Source organism: Oncorhynchus masou, chromosome 6, assembly GCF_036934945.1.
Source record: "Oncorhynchus masou masou isolate Uvic2021 chromosome 6, UVic_Omas_1.1, whole genome shotgun sequence".
Lineage (NCBI taxonomy): Eukaryota > Metazoa > Chordata > Actinopteri > Salmoniformes > Salmonidae > Oncorhynchus > Oncorhynchus masou.
In genome coordinates, this window is record NC_088217.1 from 48,115,132 (window position 1) to 48,129,353 (window position 14,222).

The following is a 14,222-nucleotide window of genomic DNA, read 5'->3' on the forward strand; positions in this document are numbered from 1 at the left end:
GCATGTCTGTGAAGCCAAACTGTGAAGTCACTCTTCTAACAACAATAAACTACCTAATGCCCGAAGAAGAAAAATCACATTCATTTCTGAAGAAAAAAAATAACCTAAAGCACTTTCATTAAAATCAGTACCATATGACAGTGAGCTAAATAAAAACACAGCTGATGACACCATAGAATGGACATTTACAAGAGATGTGGCCCAAAGTTGTGTTATTCCTGCATCTATCAGAACATTGGATTGAGCCTTCACTTCAAATACTACAGAAGAAACAGGGAGAGTCACCAAGCAAGTAAAAACAACAACGACACTAAACTGGACTCTGAACACTATTACTTTGACAGACTTGAGACAGGCTTTAGCATGACACCGTCAGCCCAGGGGGGATTCTTGACTAAAGCTTACATTGCTGCCACAATTAAAGGCAGACTCAGCGATGTAACGTAGATGCAGAAATTAAACAGCATAGTGGGTTAATTTCCGCAACAACAGAGCGTTGAACCGCGAGGCTCAACTTCTCTGCTGTTTTGGTTCCGTGGCTACCATGCTGTGACAGCGTGAAGCGAAACCGTGCACATGAGCAGATACCGTGTGAGAGCGAAGTGTTGCATCTCGCTCATCTCAATATCTCCGGCGCTGCTCGTGGCAACGTCATATCGCTGAGTTTAACTTTAAATTTGGACACATTTCTGCTGGCAATAACATGTCCTCCAAGACTAGAACTGGCATCTCCTCAATGTCAGTTTATTTTTAAAGTAGTTGTTGTTGTTCACCCTCCATGACCTGAGTGTTTGCAGAGGATTTACAAGGTGACATTTACAACTGTAGTCTCAGGCTCAGCGTCCTCGTTCTCTTCCTGTTCTTGCACTTGGATGCCTACAAAAACAACAACTCGATCCTGAGAGATCAGGCAGTCATTTTAGGATTGTGACATTGGTTTAGTCATTCAAACAAAGATGCTAAGATTCAGCATAATATGTGAGACATGAGTAAATATCCTGCGCCATTTCCTGGAGACAAAAACCGCAAAGCACACATTTGTGTTCCATTTTTATTGGTTCTAACAATGTTTGCATCAGTGTGGTGTCATACACACATTGTCAATGTGAAGAACTTATCAATGCCTCGGAGACTGGGGCTATATGAAATGGGCAGGCAGATAGATAATATCCTTTTAACAGTTGCCTAGCTATCCCCCCCCCAAAAAAGGGAAGACATACTAGAACGCCATTTCTTACTTCAACACAGCTCTCGCATTTCAAAGTGAAAGTGAAAACATTAGCGAAACTAAGTCCCCTTTCGACTAGGTACATTACACTCTTATACCCAGCCCCGTGAGTTTAATTGAATCAAACCTATGTATTACAATTTCAGCTCGTGGAGACTGAGCAAAAGCAAACACTGCTCCAACTTACAAGAACATGTCTGTGCTGAACAAGGAGGCATTCATGAGCAGATTCATCCCAGGCTGAAGTGTTAGCAGTGGTGCAGAGGAGGGACATCTGCCATGATCACACTCCTCCACTAAGAGTCTGTTAAGGAGGAACAATCCTGGATCATCATGGACATGTTACATCCATGTATACTTACTGGAACTAACACCGTCACAAGGGGAAGACCGAACACCACACTTTGTTTGTAGTAGGGCTGGGAATTGCCAGGGACCGCACGATGCGGTATTATCATGATACTTCGCGTGCCGATACGACATGTATTGCGATTCTATATGGATTGTGATTCGATACTGTGATTTCGTTGCGATTCGACGTTCCAAACGTGTTGGCTCACCGTACGTCTGCTGCAGTGACAAGAGAGCCATGAGAACTAGTTTTGATCAGTCATGGAAATACTTTTTTTTTTTTTAAGTGCGGAAAATGAATTGCCTCAGTATTTAGAAAGTAGACTGAGAACAAGCAGGCACGGCCAACTAGCGCAAAAACAACATTGTGGTATTGTCAAAAGATGCATCAAAAATAATATCCCGATAGTTAACTGTATCGACCCCCCCATCACTAGTTAGTATGTATGAAAGAAGTGACCCCAGTGCTTTTGCCTCCTCAGTTGAACTTGTTATTACGTCTTAGTTCCACATGTTATGTAAATGGCTCCATTTACGCCAGCTGATCACCGCAGCTGGGAAAGGCACTGGAGCTTTTTTTTGTGGCGCATGAAATGAGTGGTGATCCACATGATGGGATTTTACATTCATATGGTGTTCATAAAAAAAAAGAAGAAAAAAGCTTTGATTTTCAAAAGGCAATAGAAATGGGTTGGGGGTGAGGAGTAAACACTGAAGTTGTTGCGTCTCACACACCTGCGCAGGCCCAAGTGTAAAGGGGATAGGGACAATGAAATCAGAATATTAAAACATGACGTGTGACACCCATGTCCTGTTTGCTGTCAGGTCACACAGTCCTTTGTTGAGAATCTGAGCAACAAAAAAAAAGGGGCATAATACCAGCATTAGGCTACGCACCACGACTGTGATCCACAAAAATATAAATGATGTGGATTTGGACAAATTACAGTCTTCAACTTTCACTTAGCCTGCATAACAAAACGCCAGGAACTTAATAAAAATGTGCCACATCCACAAACAACCATTTAAACTGCATCACGGTGATTCCAACCTCAAAGTAGAGAAAAGCAGGAGCCATTTGAACAGCACTTAAGAAAGAAAGAAACAGAAGACATGTGGGAGAGACGAGGCAGTACCTGGAAGGGTTCCGGTGGTGCAGGTTTAAAAATGCACGCTCCAGCTGTGCACGGCGCCCCACATAGCAGGATGAGGCTACTGTTGGTTTAGCCACACAGGGTTGGGAGTACAGTACACGGAACTGCTGGTGGGTTCTTGGTATTCATTTCCCCCCCTCAATGAATCACTAGGTCCCACTGAGACTTCCATCACCCCAGGTAGGAAACACAACTGAACTGCCTCAATTACACATCTCTCTTCAACCAGGGAAGAATCCGTATATGACAAGGTCATTTTTACGGCTGAGCTGTAACAAAGATGGCTGCTGAGAAACTTAAACCACCTCTGATATATGATCCCCTATCAAATTAAAGGCACCACGGCGATTCAGCAATTATGTTTTTTTATTTGTTCGGTTTTGTTTAGTCACCCCACTCATCTTGAGAGAGCGTCACTGAATAGGGTCCCTAGTTCCATCCTCAATGTCCTCATTCTCTTAACGTTCTCCACCTTCCTCTCTGTGACTTCTCCCCCACTAAGTCACAGACAATACAGAGACAAAAACACCAATGTGGGTCCAATGTCATCTTTAAAGCTGCAGTATTACACCTTTTTGGATGACCTGACCAAATGAACATTGAAAGCAAGTCTAATAAACTGTACATCTGTTCTATGTGCGCCATTTCTTTGCTTCCCGTTCTTAAAATGACATTTTTGCATATTTTCCTTTCGGTTTTGTACACCAGCTTAAACAGCTGAAAATACAATATTTTTGGCTATTGAAAATATATTTCACAGCGGTTTAGATGGTACAATGATCCTACACACATTGGACCCAATTTCTTGTTTTGTCACATAAACTGAAATGACTATTTGAATTTTAGCAACCAGGAAATGCTGGAGAGATTTCTGCATATTGCACCTTTAAGCTAAATTTGCTTTCTTTTAACTTGATTCAAGATGAATGGCTATTAACTGAGCATAACAAGAGGTGTCCTCTCATATAACCTCGTACACTGGTTCCCCCTGGTATCACCCTCACACAGCCCTTCTCCCAGTAAGTCACACTGACACACATTCACACGGCACGTGAACTAATCTCTCCTTACAGACCAGGCAACTAGGCCACTTGGAAGCCCCAGTGGTCTTAAGTCACTAGGCGCCAAGTATATTGCTGTCGGTTTTGGTGGCTCAATCTGTCTATTGTCAAGGGAGCTTATGATGAATTTGAATGAACAGCAGGATTTCAGCCACTTGTTACTGCTGCTTGAAGTGGTTACTGTTGTGTGCTAGGGTGTTGTAGAGTATCTGGTTCTCTGGTGCAAACATTACAACGTATGCATGTGAATACCAAGACTCCAGATATGGTTAAAGGGCTGCATACTGAATCGGCCTTCACATGAAACGGCACAGGTCACATACCTCCATTATTCTGTCGTGGATCTGAAGGCCTCCCTCCTTGTCTGCTGGTCCGTTCTCAACAATCTTAGATACAAAGATCCCTTCATTCGAAGGGCCATCGTGGTCGTCCTGTGGGAGAAACTATCTCAGATTACACATGGATCAAATTGGATAAGAAATCAAATGTAACCATTGAAGATGACTACATAAAAATAAAAAAATATGAAACTAAAATACATGATAATCGACTTCAAATTCTTCAGAAAAAAATAAGATATTGAAAATATTAAACAAGTCTCTTGCTAAAACTGCCTAACCTACTTCCAAAGGTCCTGAGGATAATATGCAGACAATTCTAAATGGTTTTCCCATTACCCATTCTCACCAATCAGGGTCAGAGACACCCTGCAGTCACATGTGAACACAACCATAGTCATCAACGCAGCCTGGATTAACCCAGCGATTAACCGCTTGGATCAACAGCCCGCAGTGACTCACTAGTGGGTTGCAGGTGCACATTACACAGGGCTTAATATTGTGGTCCACACAACCCCAGTGCCAAAATGGCCTGCCAGTTGACATGTTTCCCAGGGCTGGAGATTGCGACTACGACCCATCCCCTTAGAGGGGCTAAATGTTGAATGGATGTGTTGGATGGGTACACTCTGCGTCCATCGATGAGGCTGTGACCCCCTGAGTTGAAAAAGCTATGATTGGCTTAACAAAACCACTGCCAACATCCATCTCAGCTCCTCTTAAAACCACATCAATCCAACCCGCACCTCTGCCAAGTCGTGCAATACTGTGCTACGTTTTTATGGAATACTTAAAGAAACCTCAGAAATCAAGCTGTGAATGCTGTAATTCATTATTTCAGGTCTGCTTCCTCTTTTATCCGAGCTCATCACAGCACAGTGTTTACTGTGAAACCAACACGATGCAACCCAAAAAAATGGCCCGGAGTGCCAACGGAATGTCACGACAGGGCAGTGTGAGAGGCCCGATGCTTTGCCATGAATCCCCCAGCATTTAGACCCTCTATTTTCTACAAGGGCCAGCCCTTAATCATAGTTATCCTGGCGACCCGACCCATCCTGGCCTCCCCATCGTATCAACCCCAGTCAAGGATGAAAATTCCATGTGTCAAAATCTGCAAAGCCTCTATGTTATTTCCGTTCAAATCAATCGTTTCTTGTGGAGGATTGGTGACCTCTTTATGAATTCATCCGGAGCCTTAAAAACACTGCGAGCAAGTTGACTGTATCCTCTGGACTCTCTTTGGGTTGAGCTTGATGTATGGTTCTGTCAAGGGAACGAGAAAGGTTACAAATCAACAAGACCATGGAATTAAGAAAAAAAAATCTGCTTCGGATGTTGTAATGAAACCCAGAAAAACACCCCTGAGTGGAACCTTTTGGCACACATTCTTCCCAGTGAAACAGATACTGCGAACACCATTTCAACGGGGCCAGTTTTGCACACAGAGAGAGACACAGAGAGACAGAGAGAGGCTCCATGTATGGGAGACCCAGTTCCAGAATTTTCAAAAGTATCTCAGAGTAGGAGTGCCGATCTTGTATCAGGTCCCTCCTGTGAAATATTATTCTATTCATTATCATCTCGAAAAAGGCCAAACTGATCCTATATCAGCACTCCTACTCTAAGAATCTTTGTGAATATGCGCTCGGATCCCAAGTCAGCAGTGATATTTTCAACACTGACACTCTTATCAGAGGACTCCATGGAATCATTAATGCTTGTCTGTGAGGCAGCAAATACAGAAGTCATGAAAGGCTATCAGCCCAGAGCAGAGGACCCATTTCACAGCTGGTCTGTGTTAACCATGTCATTATATGTCCCCTCAATTAAAGACGAAAAAAAACTGGAGGCACAGTCATAATCCTTCATTTAACACTCATATAAAGTAATTATAGTTTTTATCTGAAAAACCAAATCCGCTAAACCCAACCAATAAACTAACACAATAAAACCTTGATTGATGCGGTCCGTCCACATAGGCTCAAGAGAGAAACGTGCAGTGTATTACTGTCTATGTCTATGTCAGTAAAGGGGTATAACACTACATTATAATTCGTTGTGGTTCAAGTATGTGCCTCCATCCCGGACTTCCCATACGACATTTGGCAGACCATCAACGAGATAAAACAGTAACCGCAGAGATTCAACTTACCGCACATGGTCGTCCTCCCACGATGTTGAAGCCCAGAGAACCGCCCTCCCGATGAAGGATGGCTGTGACGTTTTTGGTCTCCCCACCCTGTGGACAGACACAGGCAGGAGACAGGTAGTCATTAGCAACCCACAAATGTCACTGAATAACATAAATGATTGAACAAAATCAATGACACCCCCTCCCTGAGCGATGGAGAACTGGAGCTTAGTTTCACTTCAAAACGACACAAAAATAACACAGTAGAAAGGACTGAAATAAATCTAGGAAATTGACTTAGAAGTCAATGGTGTATTTTAGCTATAGAAATAGCCTGAGGTAACAAGGGTCAAATGCAAGACTACTCCATACACAGTTCATTGATATGTAAAAAAGTATCACAATAACCAACATTTTAGTACATCGCTGGTATGGATCTACAACATGATTTTCTGTGGATCTACAACCGCTCTGAGAAAGAGCTGTTAAGTGACTGATTCCAGTAAGGGTTCATGCCATTTCCCTTCTCTCGCTCCAGAAGACATTTGCTCCTTATATTAATACAGCAGTAGAGTTCTCGGTCAATGAAGGGAGGACAAGTGAAATGCTGGGAAACCAGTACAGTCAGCTCTCCACCTTTTTAGGAGGACAGTCAGAGGGGGGGGGGGGCTGGGAACATCATGTCAGCTGTCATCCCAGTATGGGGTATGCCATAGCATACAGGGACTAAATATAAAAGCAAATATTAACGGTATGTACAGTGTCATGACTGAGTCTAGCTACTATATAGGCTACAGGATAGGGTACAGAGTACAGCACTGCTGCTGGACCAAGTTGTGTAGATGCATGTGAACAGAGTTCCACATTTAAAAGACAACTATTGGCCATTTACTAAATGGATAATGGCATTTGTGCAATTCCACAGTAACACTGAGACTCAACAGTTTCTAAAAACACATTTATTTCAAGAACAGCGCAGATGCAAAGTTTAGTAACAGAATGACATCTCAAAACAGCACACACCGTCATTCTGTTACCAAACTCTGCATCTGCACTGTTCTTGAAGTACATGTTTTTGGAAAAAGGAGTTGGTTAGTGTGTTTTTTTTCACCTTTATTTAACCAGGTAGGCCAGTTGAGAACAAGTTCAAATACAACTGCGACCTGGCCAAGATAGAGCAAAGCAGTGAGACGACAACAACAACAGAGTTACACATGGGATAAACAAACATTCAGTCAATAACACAATAGAGCTGTATGGTTTGCAAGCAACGGTTTTTGCTTGACATATTTTTAAGTGAAAATTCTGATTCTCTGTCACTCAACATGGAATTGAACACATCTAATAACTGGGAATATGAACAATATGAATAGGGAAAAAAAGTATAGGCTAGGAAGTGAAGTCTTTTGTACTCAGCCTTGTCCCTACCTTTTAGACATTGTAAGGACAGCCTAGATCTGTCAGAACGGAGTAACCAAGACAACGTGTAAGGAGGACTGAGGACTTCTAAAAACCAGTTGGGTAAGCATGTCATGCCAGAAAGGTACTAAATCCCACAGGCAGACAGCAATCGTCACAGACAGTGTTGATCTTGCTTCTCAGTCATCTAACCTACAATATGTAGCCTTATTTACAACAGGACCAAGGTGAAAGACAACATTCCCATATCCAGCCCAGTCGTTCTAAGCCAGTCTACTTATTCTGTACATCAGAAGCCAAGCCCCAAACTCAGCAGTCAAAGGAGGCTACCAGTCACTGTCTCCACTGATATTTTGGCGGTGGCTTTGTGGACCAAATATGTCACCCTGAATCTGAAATAAGTCCTACATTTCACACGTGACCTGAACTAGCCCAAGAAGAAGAAACAGAGACGCTGGCTCTCTTAAGATTTGCAACGCAGCGACAGTCACCAAATTGCCCGCCTCCAACAGTTAATTCCACCTGTGTCTTTCCGTTTGATACTGCCACATGTGCACCGAAGTTCTCCGCCGAACAATCCTGTTCGCAGTGCTCGACTGAATCCGAAGGGAAAATTCGGAAGGGGGAAAGAAATCCTTTAAAAACTATCCACATCATCCACATTCAGATTTTTTTTTCTGGCTTCCCTCTTTTTGTCTTTCACGGATGATATGAGAGACGATACCTTTGGAGATGTTTCCAGGGATTAGAGCTCCAAGGAGGAGCACAACTTTCTTTGTGCATCCCCTTTCACTGAGTTTGTCCAGTGCAGTCATTTCAGAGGGTTGAATACACAGTGCTAAATAAGTAACCTGAATCTCCGTTGAAAGGGTTTCCTCTTACCAGGCTGAAAAAAGATGGTTAGTTATAATAACTGATAATTGGCATCTTGTGAATGTGTGGTAGTGCGGTGCAGCACACATGTTCAGTTCAAAAGATGTCACACTGCTGACATGTCTCTCCAGTTACCTTACATTCAGAATGCTTGTGGCCTTCTACTACTGTACCTCGCCTGCTCTTCCACTATGGGTTTATGTGGACTGACACAACATCATAAACACTTCAACCACTCCCTTACTGACCAGAAGAGAGGCCTATATCCATTTCTATCCCGTGTGTTGAGTTGGCTATAGAACATGACAAAAAACTAGGCACATTTTTATTATGTTGTTATTACAATAGCACAGTCTCTCTTCCAACATCTTCAGACAGACAGTCCCTAACAACCCTGAAGAGGTTGACTTGATCCTTGAGGAGGAAATTGTGACCTGAGTCATGTGTACAGAACAATAGTAAATATTTGCCCCTCCCCCAGACTGCCAGCTGGCTGTCCGTGCAGCTGACAGACATACACTATGGAAAGCTGAGGAGAAGAAACACTTCTGACCATTACTTGGCCCCTACAATTACTTCGTCGTTGGAAATCACATTAAACGCCATTTAAGCAGGAGACTAATAAAAGCGTGTTTGACCACAGGAGACTCAAAGTCTGTCTGGTCAAGGGCTTGCAGACATCGGACCTCTAAAGTTTCCCGTTGGTTAAAAATACAAGCCTCTGATAAGTAACGGAACATGCAACAAAGTAGCGCTCGAAAACTATATGTGAAAAGAATGACAGTACGCGCGCAGAAGAGACACAAAGTAACACACAATAGAACAACCGGCAATCACAAAGTAACTACCAGCATTACAAATTCCATAGCCACAAATGATGTAATTTGAAACGAATTTACCTTGCACGGGGGGGCAAGGGTCTTAGTCAGCGAGTCGATCCTTGCACTGTATTCAGTGAATTTCTTTTGATACTTCAGTGCTGTCATTTGTAGCTCATTATGCACCGCAGAGAGTTGAGCAAGAAGAGATTTCTCTCTTTTGCTCGATTTCAAAGATTGCTTCTTGAACTCTTTGTCCAAGCTGACCACCTTCACGTGCAATGCACTGTTGTGTGCTTTCAGGGCTTTCAAACAGCAATGGGTGTCTAGTTTTTGCTCTTTGTGGGCGAGCATCAAGCCACATCCATTTTCGCATATCCCGACCGGTCTGCAATCACACGATTCGCGCATATGTGCATCCATGTCCTTCAGATTGAGCACCTCGTTGCATCCTTTATTCCTGCATTTTGCCGGCGAGTAATCGCACATCTCGGCGTGCTCTGCCAGGTGTTGCAGCTTTACCACTTTTTCACAGCCTCTGGCATGATTGTCACACTTTATGTCCAGCTTCATAATCAGGTTTTTCAGAGGGAGAACGTGGTTCAGCTCTTTCGTGGAGATCCTTTGACATTTGACGGGGCAGCTGCTTTGCTGGACAACCCAAGGCAGCACACAGCCAGCGCAGAAGACGTGACCACACGGAGTAGTGAGCGGGTCTTCTAGAACTTTATTACACAAATTACATTTAAAATCTGGGTCCACAGCCCCTTTAAACCGATCCAACTCAAATCCCATGTTTTTAAATAAATCCAAAATTCCGCCGGGATTCCCACAAATCGAAGCAAGAGCAGTGGGTGTTTTAGCTTCTCATTGGAGGAGTACTGACTTCAAGCTCTCCTTACTGTCTAAACTAATTGACCGAGACTTCCTCCGGGAAAAAAAATGTGGAGGAATTCTCTACCGTAACTGCCATAAGAGCCGCGCACCCGAGTGCAAGGCAATCATCAGACGATTGCTATGATAATTCGAAGAGGGCATTCTTTACGCTTTTTGAATGTGATTTACAAGTTACAAAGACAGGTAGGCTGGCTACAAGTGTAGGCAGATTGTAGATAGTAGTAGTTCTACTTACTAAGTGAAAATGTTATGCAACAGACTCCAATTAATTGTGGATCCTAGAATCATTGTTTTAGATTTTGAATTTATCTGTATTGTATTTGCAAATGCCATAAACAGATATTGCACGTTTTAACAATGTGTGTAGGAGGAAGGGATGGTGCTCTGAGGATGACTTCTCATTTTGTAAAACCATGTTAGTGTGACATTGTTAGAAAGAGCTATGGCTATATGTGTTTACTGACTACAGTAGTTGTGACTGGCAGTGTATGATCTATAAAAACAAAGACGTTGTGATCACTTGCTGAGGAACGTTCAACTCAGTTCTCTTATATCGAGGCAGAGTATAGCCACGGTGGAGGTGTCATAATACCTATAAAGCCTAGCGGTCAAACATGGAAATTGTACAAATAATTTTTCCACCATAACTTTTTCCCATAGGGTATTTTTAGAAACACTTGAAATAAGGGCTGTGTTTTGTGTAAGCTTACCCTGTCATGACTTTTTGATAACCATGTAAATCTCCCTCGGACAAGATGGCTTTTATCAATATATCCGGCTCTATTTACTCTCAGATTTGAAAATGCCAATTAGCATCAAAGTGGACATCATGCAAAACTACATATCCCTGCTAGCTCCTGCATGTCATCTCAAGCTGACACCTTTGCTAACAGGTATTGTGTAAATGTAAAACTTGCACAAGTCAGTTCACAGAATTGTCCATTTAAACAAATGTTGCCAATTTATTAATTACTACATTTAGCCAACATTATATAGTTCATCCAGAGAATCTTACCTTTGCCTTGATTCATCAGTCTCATCTAGATCATCATGGCATCTGTAGTTCTTTATGTTAGCCACATTAGCAGCTCATTAGCATTCCATTTTTTTTTTGGGGGGGGGGGGGGTAAATACAGGCAAATATAATGTTAAAAGTCATCTTGTCCTAGAGAGATTTACATGGTTATCAAAATGTCACGCCAGGGTAAGCCTACAGGAAACACAGCCCTTATTTGATGTGTTTCTAAAATCCCCTATGGGAAAAATGAATGGGTATTATGACTCTGTTGAGTTTTGATAACGGGTTTGCTAGCAACAACATTAAGTCACCATCAGTCCATACTTAAAATGTGTGGGAAAAAAAGGCAATTTGGAAAATGCTTACCTGTACCTACAGTACCAGTCAAAAGTTTGGACACAAGTACTCATTCAAGGGTATTCTTTTTTTTACTATTTTCTACGCTGTAGAATAATAGTGAAGACATCAAAACTATGAAATAACACATATGGAATCATGTAGTAACCAAAAACCAAAAAACTGTTCAACAAAACAAAATATATTTTAGTTTCTTCAAAGTAGCCACCCTTTGCCTTGATGACAGCTTTGCACACTCTTGGCATTCTCTCAACCAGCAAATGATAATCCCAATAAGCGCAAACCAGATGGGATGGCGTATCGCTGCAGAATGCTGTGGTAGCCATGCTAGTTAAGTGTGCCTTGAATTCTTAATAAATGACTGACAGTGTCACCGGCAAAGCACTCCCACACCATCAAACCTCCTCCTCCATGCTTCACGGTGGTAACCACACATGCAGAGACCATCCGTTCACCTATTCTGTGTCTCACAAAGACACGGCGGTTGGAACCAAAAATCTTTACATTTGGACTCATCAGACCAAAGGACAGATTTCCACCGGTCTAATGTCCATTGCTCGTTTTCTTGGCGCAAGCAAGTCTCTTCTTCTAATTGGTGTCCTTTAGTAGTGGTTTCTTTGCAGCAATTTCACCATGAACGCCTGATTCACGTAGTCTCCTCTGAACAGTTGATGTTAAAATTTGTCTGTTACTTGAACTCTGTTAAGCATTTATTTGGGTTGCAATTTCTGTGGCCGGTAACTCAAATGAACGTATCCTCTGCAGCAAAGGTAAATCTGGGTCTTCCTTTCCTGTGGCGGTCCTCATGAGAGCCAGTTTGATCACAGCGCTTGATGATTTTTACGACATTTTCCAGATTAACTGACCATGTCTTAAAGTAATGATGGACTGTCATTTCTCTTTGCTTATTTGAGCTGTTCTTGCCATAATTTGGACATGGTCTTTTACCAAATAGGGCTATCTTACACAACACAATTGATTGGCTTAAACCCATTAAGAAGGAAAGAAATTCCACAAATTAACTTTTAACAAGGCACACCTGTTAATTGAAATGCATTCCAGGTGACTACCTCATGAAGCTGGTTGAGAGAATGCCAAGAGTGTGCAAAGCTGTCATCAAGGCAAAGGGTGGCTACTTTGAAGAATCTCAAATATACTTTAATTTGTTTAACACTTCTTTTGGTTACCACATGATTCCATGTGTTATTTCATAGTTCTGATGTCTTCACTATTATTCTACAATGTAGTAAATACTAGAAATAAAGAAAAACCCTTGAATGAGTAGTTGTGTCCAAATTTTGGACTGGTACTGTATGTGAAGCATGGAAAAATATGTAAAACATATTCCTTCAGCCAGGCCTTTGGCCAATTATGGTAATATAATCAGAGAGGCAGTCTACACTTGAACTCTATTAGCCAATCCCCATAAGTAAGTGTGTGTGTGTGTGTGTGTGTGTGTGTGTGTGTGTGTGTGTGTGTGTGTGTGTGTGTGTGTGTGTGTGTGTGTGTGTGTGTGTGTGTGTGTGTGTGTGTGTGTGTGTGTGCGTGTGTGTGTGTGTGTGTGTGTGTGTGTGTGTGAGATTGTTTGTGCATGTCTGTGGCTGTTTCTCTGTCAATCTCAGCAGGAAGTATTACAGTCATTAATGCATTTGAATTGTCAATGATGGAAGGGCGACTCACAGGGAACGACGGTTGTGTGACAGGGCAAGAATGGCCAGCACGCTGGCAGCTTAACTGTCTTTTGTGAGCAGAGTCCATCTTTGTTCATCAGACTCCGTAATATTGCTGATGGGAAACACATTTCTATTGGCTGCCTACTCTCTGGGAAACCCAATAGCATGTGATGTTATGCTTGATAAACCCATTCCACATGTGTTCCTATCAAAGACTTAAACCAACGGGCTCATCAATGACTCTTGGAGGCAGAGTGACAGAAAGAAAAAGCACACTCGCAGTCAATTAAAGACTGAGGTAATGCATCAACTCTTCCACCATTGCCTTCTGTCAAATGGCTTCATCCTAACGTGACACGCAGTTGCCATCAGTGCAGACCTCTGTCATGTGTAAGACAATGCTCTTCCACATGATGAATAGGTGTCTCATGAGTCAAATGCGATGTAATTGGACACCTTGATGGTATTTATTGGCTATGTTGGAAGTAATGCAACTGTTAGCTTTCAAATGTGCAAAATCATAAATGTTGAACTGTGATAAATGTTATTGTTCTATTACACCCCTTTTGCCAACTGAGGTTCTCCAATTTCCCAATTTCCAGTAGTGTGTAGCTGAGAATGATGAGATTTTCTACAGTACTGTTTGTTTGCGTTTCCTGCCCATTTTCCCTCATAATTCTGTATTATTGTTTCCCACAGAATAACAGACTCCCTCTAGCTGTTTATTCTGGGGCTGATCTGTCGAGTCTCCCTCTTAGCGTCAAACTAAATTAAATATTTGTTTTCCGGAATGTAAAGACATGAAAACAAACATCAACAATAACCAGCAATATCCAAATGTTAATTTGACCGTCAGACATTTTGAGAATATCGCCCTGTGATTATTCAGAGTTAGGAATGG

At 42.2% G+C, this 14,222-nt stretch overlaps 1 protein-coding gene across 1 annotated transcript in view; it reads right to left on the minus strand.

Annotated features, from left to right (window-relative positions):
* pdzrn3b (PDZ domain containing RING finger 3b) overlaps positions 1-10,274 on the minus strand; it is a 132,340-nt gene extending 122,066 nt beyond the window's left edge. The window contains exons 1-3 of the mRNA XM_064968896.1: positions 9,458-10,274; positions 6,288-6,374; positions 4,118-4,225 (exon numbers count right to left, since the gene is read on the minus strand). Of these exons, the coding sequence (XP_064824968.1) occupies positions 4,118-4,225; positions 6,288-6,374; positions 9,458-10,171 (909 nt within the window). The 5' untranslated portion in view covers positions 10,172-10,274. The remainder of the gene's footprint in view (positions 1-4,117; positions 4,226-6,287; positions 6,375-9,457) is intronic.
* Between the last annotated feature and the right edge of the window lie 3,948 nt (positions 10,275-14,222).